The sequence below is a fragment of the Thecamonas trahens genome (assembly GCF_000142905.1).
Source record: "Thecamonas trahens ATCC 50062 unplaced genomic scaffold supercont1.54, whole genome shotgun sequence".
NCBI lineage: Eukaryota > Apusomonadida > Apusomonadidae > Thecamonas > Thecamonas trahens.
Window position 1 is genome coordinate 158,522 of NW_013657626.1, and position 10,756 is coordinate 169,277.

At 63.1% G+C, this 10,756-nt stretch overlaps 4 protein-coding genes across 4 annotated transcripts; 1 reads left to right on the plus strand and 3 right to left on the minus strand.

Moving 5' to 3' along the window:
• Positions 1-719: 719 nt before the first annotated feature.
• On the minus strand, positions 720-4,095 carry AMSG_09930 (uncharacterized protein). Its single transcript, XM_013898518.1, has 3 exons — positions 4,056-4,095; positions 3,081-3,909; positions 720-2,972 (listed from the first exon to the last, which is right to left on the minus strand). The coding sequence occupies exons 1-3, from the start codon at positions 4,085-4,087 to the stop codon at positions 777-779; spliced, it is 3,057 nt and encodes a 1,018-aa protein (XP_013753972.1). The 5' UTR covers positions 4,088-4,095; the 3' UTR covers positions 720-776.
• A 302-nt stretch (positions 4,096-4,397) lies between these two features.
• AMSG_09931 (uncharacterized protein) lies at positions 4,398-5,004 on the minus strand. Its single transcript, XM_013898519.1, has one exon. The coding sequence runs from the start codon at positions 4,979-4,981 to the stop codon at positions 4,604-4,606; it is 378 nt and encodes a 125-aa protein (XP_013753973.1). The 5' UTR covers positions 4,982-5,004; the 3' UTR covers positions 4,398-4,603.
• A 425-nt stretch (positions 5,005-5,429) lies between these two features.
• AMSG_09932 (uncharacterized protein) lies at positions 5,430-8,091 on the plus strand (the record flags this gene model as incomplete). The annotated part of the gene is made up of 2 exons (XM_013898520.1): positions 5,430-8,013; positions 8,051-8,091. 2 exons carry the CDS (start codon positions 5,430-5,432, stop codon positions 8,089-8,091), a joined length of 2,625 nt encoding a protein of 874 aa, XP_013753974.1.
• Positions 8,092-8,351: 260 nt separating this feature from the next.
• AMSG_09933 (uncharacterized protein) lies at positions 8,352-10,672 on the minus strand (the record flags this gene model as incomplete). Its single annotated transcript, XM_013898521.1, has 3 exons — positions 8,352-8,536; positions 8,713-9,022; positions 9,287-10,672. The coding sequence occupies 3 exons, from the start codon at positions 10,670-10,672 to the stop codon at positions 8,352-8,354; spliced, it is 1,881 nt and encodes a 626-aa protein (XP_013753975.1).
• Positions 10,673-10,756: the final 84 nt, after the last annotated feature.

Sequence of the window (10,756 nt, forward strand, 5' to 3'; positions counted from 1 at the left end):
CCGAATCGACTCGCCACAACTGAACAGTACAATAATTAATATTTATAAAGCCTTTGCACGCGAATCCGAAGCGGCATAAACTAAGAAGAAAGGAGAAAACGGCATGATCGTGGATGTGGGGTGTTCTCTGATACTTATGTCCTATAAGTGGGTAGGACAGAATAAAAGGTACAATGTCGTTGGTGGCGGGCGGTGGACGAGGACAAAGATGCACTCGTCGGCGAAAGAGAGAAGCTTGAGGCCGATCTGGGCAATGTCATTGGTAACACGGACAGCCGAGCGCAGGGCGGTATTTCGCCTGGCCTATGGCGGCCATGGCAGCGCCGAGTGCGTCGATCATGCTAGGCGGAAGCAGAGCCGGCGAGACATGGCCCGCGACCGGAAGTACCAGCCGTTGGCCACCGTAAAGCCGACGCGTGAGATGGTGGTGAGGATCGAAGCCAGCGTGTTGGCAAGGAGCGGCTTGTGGAACGGATATACATTGAGCTTGGCTCCCCAGAGTGTGCGCTCGGGCATCCATGATCGCTGCAGCTAGTATCCGCCGGCCCAGAGCGCTCCCTCGATGGCCTCTTGCACCTCGCGCAGCGTGTTCTGTGACGCCGTCTTCTCGTCATCGTCGCCGACCCACCACGCCCAGGTCGGCGGCGCGCTCTGTGGCCGACTATGAGTCTGTGCCACCCGCGCCTCCGTTACGGAATGGGAGGGCGGGCGGGGGGATTGGGGGGGAGAGCAAGGCTATTATGAACTTTGCTACGGTACGACGAGCATGGTCAGCTTCATGCTCCGGCATCAGAGGGTGTTGGTGGTGATCCGGTGCCGCGTGTAGTTGCCCCGCTAGGCACAACACCGCGCCGTTGCAGGGCAAATGACTCCGGCCATGCAGTGGGGAGGCTCCCGGAGAGCTTGCCGGCCGAGTCACTGGCCATCATGGCGTCCACCAGACGACTCCAAGTCGTCTGGTGGGTGGCGTCGGCGGCCTGGTACAAGTCCATGACGGCTCCGAGCGAAAACACATCGTGGACAGTCTCCATGGGTAAGCGCCGCCCATGGCCTGGGTCGACAAGCCCGGGCGCGCGCTTACCGTCGGCCACGTGGCGGAGTGATGCCGGGTAGAGCTCGCGGATCGGCCGCGCAAGGTCAAAGTCGATGAGAAAGCCGTTGCCGTCGTTGTCAAACACCATGTTGTTGCGGCGAATGTCCCCGTGAACCATGCCGATGCCATGGAGTGCGGCGAGACGGCGTGCGACGTCTTGAAAGTGAGACAAGGTGACCATGGAAGCGTCCGGATGCTCGTCCGACGACTCGTCCTCAATGTCGGTCTTGAAATGGGTGACGAGGACGGCAGTCGTACCAAGCAACGCGTTGATGGTGCGCTCGCAGCGGCGGACGTCAAACGGAGTCTTGACGACCAGAGCACAGGCACACAGCTCAGGTGACGCGACCCTCCATGCGTGCGCGTTGGGCATGCGCGACGTTGATCCCAAGAACCACTTGAAGGCATAGCCGTCGACCACCGCCACGTTGGGGCCGAAACTGCGCGGTGCACGCAGCGGCTCATGCAGCCGGCGGACCATGATGGCGGTGACTTCGGACATGGCCACGGCAAAGCCGACCACGACCGTCACGTACTCGTCGAGGCTGGTGCAGGTCATGCTCGCCACATCCACCGTCAGGATGTGATCGCTTCGGACAAGGTGTGCCGCGAGCTGGAGAGAAGGGTGGGTCGGCGATCCTCTGGCCATGTTGGCTGCGGTGGGAAACTGGCCAGAGAGCGAAAGTACCGATGGGCCGAGCGGGAGGCCAGCCAGAGCCAGAGCCAAAGCGTGCGCGTACGCCTCTACCTGGCCGTTCTTGTGAGACACGCCTGGTTCGTACACGCCGAAGCCAAGGCTCATCTCGGTGGACCGGACGCCAAACAGCACGTCAGCGACAGCGTTCGGCAGAATCGGACGCTCGTGCCACATGCGCTTTGTGAGTCTCTCTGCAACACCTGCAGCGTCGTCAGCTGACCGGGCACCAGAAGTACTCGGGTCGTTCGAGGCACTCCGTGTGCTCCTGACCTCGCGCACACGTGCTGACAAATTTGAATCGGGCTTGACCGCGCGCGACGAGAGCAGCTCGGCTTGGGCTTGCCACTCGTGAGCCTGGGAGAGGAGCCTGTTCTTCAGCCGCTCGCTGTATGCGGTACCAGCCTGGGCGGCGGCAACACTCGCCTCCAGCTCTGCATCTGCGAGCCGTGCCTTGTGCTCGGCGATGGCAGCTGCACTACCCACCGCCGCATCAAGAGCAGCGGCGTGGTCGTGGCAAAAGGCTGCAGCGCGCTCGCACCGCGATCGGATGGCATCAAGCGGCAGAGGCAACTCTGCGTTGGCAGTAGGAACATGGGCCGAGAGCGAGGCATAGAGCTCCGCAACAAAAGCCTTTTCCAGATGGAAGGTCCGCATAGCGTCGGTGTCTAGGCCAACAAGGGGACGAGAGCTCGAGGAAAAGACAAGCGTCCAAAGGTCGTGTGCCACGGAATGCCGCACAGTCTCCATCTCGGCCCGCATGGTAAAAGCTTTGCGGAAAAGTGGAGGTGCAAGCTTGGCATCGAGGGCAGGGGCCAAGTCCAAGTCCTGCAACGCAAGACTGCCATCATCGCTGGAAGAGCTGTTCCCAGGCCAAACCACCAACTCAAGATGGCCCGACACAACCAGAGGAAGAAGGGCAGCAGGATCCGAGACAGGTGATTCCGTCTCGGCGAAACCACCAAACATTGATCGCGAGGCAGGGCCCTTGGGTTGGACAATCCCAATGTGATCGCGAGAAGAGCTGGCAGGTGCACCATTGGCATTCCCCGTGTGCAGACTGGCGAGTTTGCGCATGTTGCTACGCAGAAAGTCGGCGTAGGCAGAGAGCGACGCAATGTCTTCCTCGGAATCGCCGCGACTCTTTCCGTGAGCAATCTTGGCCTCGGCCACTCCGACCTTGGCCTCGGCCACGTCAACAGGATCAGCCTCGCCAGCCTCCAGCTTGGCCTTGGCCACACTCACCTTGGCCTCGGCCACACTCACCTTGGCTCCGGCCACTCCGACCTTAGCCTCGGCCACGTCAACAGGATCAGCCTCGCCGGTCTCCAGCTTGGCCTTGGCCACACTCACCTTGGCCTCGGCCACACTCACCGTGGCTCCGGCCACTCCGACCTTGGCCTCGGCCACACTCGCCTTGGCCTCGGCCACGTCAGCAGGATCAGCCTCGCCGGTCTCCAGCTTGGCCTTGGCCATATTCACCTTGGCCTCGGCCACTCCCACCGTGGCTTCGGCCACTCCGACCTTGGCCTCGGCCACACTCGCCTTGGCCTCGGCCACTCCGGCCTTAGCCTCGGCCACGTCAGCAGGATCAACCTCGCCGGCCTCCAACTTGGCCTCGGCCACACTCACCTTGGCCTCGGCCACTCCGACCGTAGCCTCGGCAACTCCGACCTTGGCCTCGGCCACACTCGCCTTGGCCTCGGCCACTTCGGCCTTGGCCTCGGCCACGTCAACCAAATCGGCCTCGCCGGCCTCCAGCATGGCCTCGGCCACACTCACCTTGGCCTCGGCCACTCCGACCTTAGCCTCGGCAACTCCGACCTTGGCCTCGGCCACACTCGCCTTGGCCTCGGCCACTTCGGCCTTGGCCTCGGCCACGTCAACCAAATCGGCCTCGCCGGCCTCCAGCATGGCCTCGGCCACACTCACCTTGGCCTCGGCCACTCCGACCTTAGCCTTGACCACTTCGACCTTGACATCGGCAGCGACAACCTCCAACTGGGCTTTGCTAAGTTGAGCACCAGCCACCTCTTCCGATGTCACTTCACCTAAGCCATGCCCAATGCGTGCCTTCATCCACCTCTGCACTGCAGCTGTTAATGCAGCCTTCGTCTCCTCTCTGATCTCGACATTGTCGTCCGCACAAGTGAGTGACCGAGGCCTTTACGACCTTTTTTCTGACAGCCCTTCCTGTTCCCCCCTCCCCAACTCATGACCTGGAGCAGCGCGTCCATGCCCCCACAACCACTCAAAGCCATCACGTACAACATGGTGTCCATAACATTTACCACGCTCATGGCGTGACCAATGGTCAGAGACGAGTTATGGTGCCTCCAGCACCTATGCCCAGCCGGTTGGCGCTTGCCGGCCGCTGTCCATTGGCTCGATCGCGCAGCCGAGTTTGTCATCGACTATGGTCTGGAACTTCTGGTCTACTTGGAGTGTATGAGCAACGCCATCGAGTCGATCTGTGCCACATTGCCTGGGCGTTTCTTTGTCATCGACGGTGGTGTCATTACCTTTGTTTCGCAGCCGCGGGGCGCCGGCGCTGGCCGGAGTTCTGGACATCCTTAGCCCACTGTTCGGGAGGCAACAGCCTAGTCATCCGTTTGGATTGCGGTCATTTAGCACAGGGAATGGATAAGGGCTGAGGTAGATGAAGGGGGTGTGGTACACCCTTGAGCTTGGTCGTCTCGTTGCCCCCGATCTGGTGGCCTCGTCTGCACACGGCAGAGGTTCCAGTCGCTCACATGGGCATGGTCATTCGAATCTGATGGGGAGCAAGGGGGTTGCTCCGGAATCAAGTGCAGTGACTAGGCATACCACAACCACACCACCGGCTTGCTGACTACAGCCAGAGCGCTTGCAGTGGAGGGAAGGGGGTGGGGTGGGATGCCAGGGGCAGAGGTCCGGATGCGGCGCTGATCGGGAGCGCGAGCAGCAGCACGGCCACCGGAGCCTGTCGGGAGCAGATCTGCGGAGAGTAAGCGGCAAGCGTGGGGCAAGTGCGTGGCGAGCAGAAGGGGAGCAGGCGACAAGCAGACGAGTGAGTGGGAAGCTCTACTTGGAGGAGGCGTTGTTGACGGCGGGATTGTTGACGGCAGCAGCAGCAGCAGCAGCAGCAGCGGCAGCAGCAGCCGAGCTCTCAGCATGGACTTCGGGCACAAGAGCAAAGGTGTGTGCGAGGGCATCGACTTTGAGCTTGCCGGCTAGAACAGCCTCGATGGACTCGTTGAGGTTGCGGACAGTGTCGGCCAGGCCGCCTGTGGCCGACGCCAGCTTGGAGAGGGCAGCCACCGTGGACCCGGGCACCTGAACCACCTGTTCAGATGCTTGTGACATGGCTCTATGTGTATGTATGTGTGAGTGTGTGAGAGTGTGGTGGCGGTTGTGGTGGCGGTTGGCTGTGGTTGAGGAGGAGGGGGGAGGGGGGGAGGGGGGAGGGGGGGAGGGGGGGGGGGTGTCGCTGCTACCGACACAATTTTTTCACCGCTCCATCTCCTCACCCCCCATATACACCTGCCGTTTCCCCCCGTTTCCCTGTTGGCGCGCAACTTGCCGACTCGGCCAGCTACCGGTGGCAGCGGCAGCGGCAGCGGCAAAGGCGGGAAAGCAACTGCACTTGACCACAGCTTGGGCATGGGCGACCAAGTTCGTATTACGGTGATCGACGGCCCGCCACCTGGCCTCCAGGAGAGCCAGGGCGAGGCTGGGGTTGCAAGCGGGCGGGCGTTGCTGGTTGACCGCGACGGGAGCTGGTCGTCGGTGGTGGTGGCCGTCCTCGCCCGGCTGGGCCACCCGACTGCACCGGAGCATGTCGAAGCGACCCGACTGTACACGCCGCAGGGAGGCGAGTGCGATCATCCTGCCCTCATCCGCCTCGACGATGTGCTGTATGTCGTCGATCCGCTGCTCGACCCGCCTCCGACCTCGGCCATCGTCTCGCCGCCGGCCTCACCCGCTCGGTCATCGCCACCCGATTCGACACCGACAGCCACGCCGCGCTCGCCCATCCGCCCGCTTCCTCCGTCCGAGAACAAGCCGGATGCGTCGTCGCCAAGGAAGCGCGTCACTCCGCGCTCGCCCAAGCCACGCTCGCCCAAGCCGCCACCGTCAGGACTCTCGTCGCCGTCACTGTTGTCGACGCCGCAGCGGACGCCGCGGATCCCGCCGAGCGCACAGATTGCCAACCGCGGTCACTTTTCGGCGGCAAGTGAGGGTGGCGGGACGAGCAGCCGAAAGCAGCGCCGCCAGAGCCAGCGCCGCAGCATCCGCACCGCAAGCAGGGTTGGCGAACGGGTTATCTCGCACTGGACCGCACACTTGGTATGTGATCCCTTTTGCGAGGCTGTCCTCACCACGGCGCTTGGCGACCGGCGTGGCTGCTATGGCTCGTTTCTCTCTACCGTCGATGTGGCGTCCGTGCCGAACAAGCCGACGCTGCGGATCCGATTCAAGTCGTCGCCCAGCGCCCACGGCTCGGCTGGCCTCTACATCCGGACGCTGCTCAAGAAGGAGGCACTGCCGGCAGTGGCGTCGTCGTCGTCGGTGACTACCCAGTTCAAGCGGGCCAATCTCTCGGCAGCCTCGTCGTCGGGCCTCAACGCGACAGCCCATCTCGATGCTGGTCTCGCCTCGCTCGCTCAGGCCCGCTCGCCGTCGTCGCCGCACATGCCACTAGACGCGGCGTCGCAGCGCAAAGCCGACCACACCGTTCGCGCCCTGGTTCGGCGGGCCAACACTGCGCTTGTCCATCTCTCGGGGACCCACCGGGGCTTTGTTCTCTTCCGTGGCCGAATTCAGACACCCGAGTGGGAGGTGTGGAACGCACCGATCTACTTTCACGGCAACTTTCTCGCTGTTGAGCACAAGTATCGCGTCCCGCACACTCTCGCGCCGACGCCGCCGACTGCTGGAAACTCCCACGAGAATGGCAGCGGAAGCAACCGGATTGTCCGCTCGCGGCGGGCCGTCCGCCCGTCGCGTATGTCGCTCCTCCGCTCGTCAGTCGCCACCTCGTCGCAGCCGTCGGATGCTCCCGCCAACCCGCTCTCCATCCTCCGCAACGAGCTTCTTGCGGCGTCGCGGTACGGAGCGCACGCACGGACCGCCGAGTATGCACCCACCGTGCCCGATCGGCTGCTTGCCAAGCCAGCGCAGGGCCTGGCGCCACCTACCGTGGCCGAGAGCACGCTGCTGCAAGGCGAACCAGTCGCCGCCAGCAACGAGAACGTGTCGAGCAATGCTGGCGTGCACTACACAACGATGACCAAGCACAAGTCGCTCCGCGAGTCGGGAGCGAAAGACGTGGTGCTCTCAGCGAGCCAGGCCGAGGACGTGACGTTGATGTACGACCCATCGCCGCACCGGGTGACCCAAATCCGAGTCCGTGCCGGACGCAAGCTCGTGATCAAGACAGCGACGCTACGGCCGATGACGTACGCGTTCCAAGATCACGAGCACACGGTGGCAACGTCGGTGTACGTGGCCGAGGACGTGTTGCACTTGTCGGGCGAGCACGCGTTTGGCCCACATGGCACAGACGCTGAAGGCGACGATTCGCCGTGGAGGCTCCTCTGCCACCATGTGTGGCACGATCCACAGCGCGAGCGCGCTGGGCGGGGTATCCCGATTCCCGGAACAGGCAAGCCGAAGCGGAGGAAAAAGAGGAGGAGGCCGACGCCGACGTACGCGCTCGCCAAGGACGCAACGTCGCGGCTGGCGCGCCGGCGTAAGCGCAACAAGAACATGAGCCGCAAGGCGCGGGCTCCAGTGTACGAGACCGGAACCGTGCGCCTGTCAGGCGACGGGACCAAGACAATGACGCTCAACCTGACGCTCCCGGGTCCGCACACGTACACCTTTTACTGCTGCTCGGGCTCGCTCGTCCTCCATGGCGCGCTGGTCCGGCTCTCGGTGGCAGAGCAGAAGCGGCTGGCCATTGAGGATCTCCACGCCAAGGGCATGCACCAGGTGCTCTCGCTCTCGCGTGCGGTCGGCGAGCACCTTGCGCTGTATGGATACCAGGCTTCACCAGAGCTGCAACCGGAGATTGTCGACGCGCTGACTGATGGCACGTCGGCCAAGCTCGGCCTCTCCCCACGTCCGCCGGCGGGTGCCGGCGCCAATGCGCACATGCCGTGGCGCCACCATCCGCATCCTGCCGCCACTGGAGATGCTCGCCCCGGCGCTGCCGGAGCACATGATGGGTTAACCCTTAGCGGTACGGTCGTTCGGACGCGTTGTCGCGCGTCTCAAAGTGAACAACTCGATCATGCTTGACTTCCAGGTCACCGGCTGACGCTGCGCGACGCCTGCTTGGCCTGCGGCTTGAGGTGGGAGGCGCGCCCGATGCGTGACGGCGGCCGATATGTAGATGCCCGCCTGACGAGTTGCCGTCGCGGTGACGGACGCCTGGGAGCTTGGGCGAGGCGGACGAGGTGCCGTACAGCGCTGATCCGGAGGAGCGGTGGGTGTGGACGGTGCGGAGCTATTTGTTGACGACCCAACGACCGGGAAGGAGAGCGCGAGAACATTGTGGATCTTCTTGCGACGAATGAGTCAGCCGGTCGGTGTGGCCGAAGCCGACATGAAGAGCGAGGACGTGAGGCGGAGGCGCGTGAGGAGCGTCGGGTGCTCGACGTCCTCGCCGGGGCCAGCAACCGCCTTGCTCGTGCCCCACTCGGGGAGCTTGGTCGAGAGCTTGGGATCATCCTTGGCGATGAACGAGACGTCGTCGCCGTCGTCTTTTCGCGCGCGGAGTGGTCCTCGGCCTGCGCCACCTTGTTGACGTTCTCGGCGGCATGAGCGCGGCGCGCGCCGCCTCGGCCTCGACCTTGGCCTCGGCAAGTTTCTCTCGCGCCCTCTTCTCGGCGATCGCGGCCGCCTTCTTCCGCCGTGCCTGAGCCTCAACTCGCCTTACCGTGGCGCCCCGTCCGAGCCTTGCGCTTCGCCTTCCGAGCCTTGGTCGAGGCCCGGGCGGCCTCGTCGAGCGCCTGCTTTGCCGCCGTCACCGCGTCGTCGGCCTTCTTGACCCGCCGCCGCACAGCTTCCAGCACCCGCTCCGCCGCCTTGACTGCGTCGCCGAGCGTGTTCTTCTCCGCACGCGCTTCGCTCGTCTTGCGCGCGGCGTCGAAGGTCTCGTGGAACGAGCGCGCGTCGGCGCCGACGACGGCCTTCCACTCGCCCGCGATGAGCGCGACGTGCGACGACGCAGCGCCGTCTACGACCACCTACGCATGTCGATATACAGAGACGTCGCCCTGCGGCATGTTCGAGTGTAGGTTTGTGTGTTTATGTGTGTGTGTGTGTGGACGGGGTGGAGTGTGCGTGAGTGCGCGAGTCGGAGACCAGCGACTCAACCTTGACCTCGCACTCCTGTAGCTCCGGGTTCTCCTGCTTGATCTCCAACTACGGCGTGTACCGCTACATCTTCATAACAACAATGCACTCGAAATTGAGTTGCCGAAAGGGGAGCCAGCTCAGTCAGAGGAAACGACGCCGAGCTGGGCGAGGAACTGGAAGACGATGGCAGCGAGGGTAAAGACAATGACCGAGCCAAGGAGAATGTTGGTGAGAGTGGCAGAGCGCTTGAAGGGGCGGAGGAAGCGCGGGAGGGCATTGACCGGCGTGACAAAATAGTCGTACGGGTTGGCCATGAGCAGGCCCTTCTCGGCATTGAGCGAGCCTGGGGTCATGAGCAGCGCCTTTGCGGCGGCGATGGACGGCTCCGAGCCGATGGAGGAAATGGATTCGATAGACTCTGCGCGTGTGCGAATAGAATCTGTCCCACCACCGGCTTGCTTGTGCTCTGCGTAGCGGAGGCGAGCGGTGCGGTAGAGGAGCATGGGCAGGCCAAAGTTGATGAACGAGTTGACGATGAGCGAAGACCAGGCGACAAAGAGCTCAAATCCGTTGCCCGAGTAGAGCGGCCAGGAGATGAGCCAAGGGAGGATGACGCCGAGGAAGGAGGCCATCTTTGCGCCGCAGACCTTGGAGACGTACAAGTTGTATCGGATGACGATGGAGAAGAGCGGGATGCCGAGGCCGATGACGGCGAGCGAGAAGATGTAGGCGGTGAGCTCGGTGACGAGCGAGCCGGACGAGGCAAAGGTGGTGAGGACGTTGCCGGCAACGTCCGGGTACGCCAAAGCGCCAACGTAGCCCATAACAAAGTAGCCGACGGTGGTGAAGATGCCCGAGTTCCAGATGGTCTTGTTGATCGAGACCGAGTCCAGCTTCTCATTGACCCACGAGGGCACGGTTACGACAAAGGTGTAGTTAAAGAGAATGGTGCCGATGACCGAGGACATGTTTGAGCCGACAACCGGCACGCGTGAGGTGTCGAGGTCTCGGAGCAGGTAGGTGACAAAGAAGATGATCATGCCGGCGACAAGAATGAGGAACGAAAAGTACTGAAAGTAGATACCCTCGGAGAGATTGAGGAAGCCAACCGGGAGGCAGATGATGGTGACGACGGCGTAGCCGAGGGTCACCACTACACCGACGCCCGAGAACGGGGTGGCCAGATCTGTGGACTCGACCCACGAGCCCGACTGGACGGCGAGGGCGTACGACTTGCCAAAGACGCGGATGAAGAACTGGTCCATGACCTGAGCAGTCACAATGATCGAGGCCACATTGAGCGTCTGCAACGACATGGCGTACACAGCCTGGGTCACCAGGTACGCCCGATGGCCGTAAAAGTGGGCCACAATGCTCGAGTACTCATACCGCTTGCCGAACCGTTCGTTGCCCGGAATAAGCGCCATGGCCTCACACAGCAGCGTAGCTGAAAGCGACGCCAGCACAAACATGATGAGGAGGAAGATGGCCGGCACCAGCCAGCCGGCCTGCTGGAACACAATGGGGACGGCGAGCATACCACTGGGCGTGTGTGTTGGGAGGGGGGAGGGGGGAGGGGAGGTGAGTGGGAGGGGGGGGGGGGAGGAAGGGAGTGGGGGTAA

Coding starts and splice junctions, on each gene's coding strand:
- AMSG_09931 (XM_013898519.1), bottom strand. CDS start 4,981: ATGCCCTCGCACACACCTTTGCTCTTGTGCCCGAAGTCCATGCTGAGA.
- AMSG_09930 (XM_013898518.1), bottom strand. CDS start 4,087: ATGAGCGTGGTAAATGTTATGGACACCATGTT. Junction 3,910..4,055: donor AATGTTATGGACACCATGTT/GTACGTGATGGC, acceptor TGTCGAGATCAG/AGAGGAGACGAAGGCTGCAT. Junction 2,973..3,080: donor ATCCTGTTGACGTGGCCGAG/GCTAAGGTCGGA, acceptor GACGTGGCCGAG/GCCAAGGTCGGAGTGGCCGA.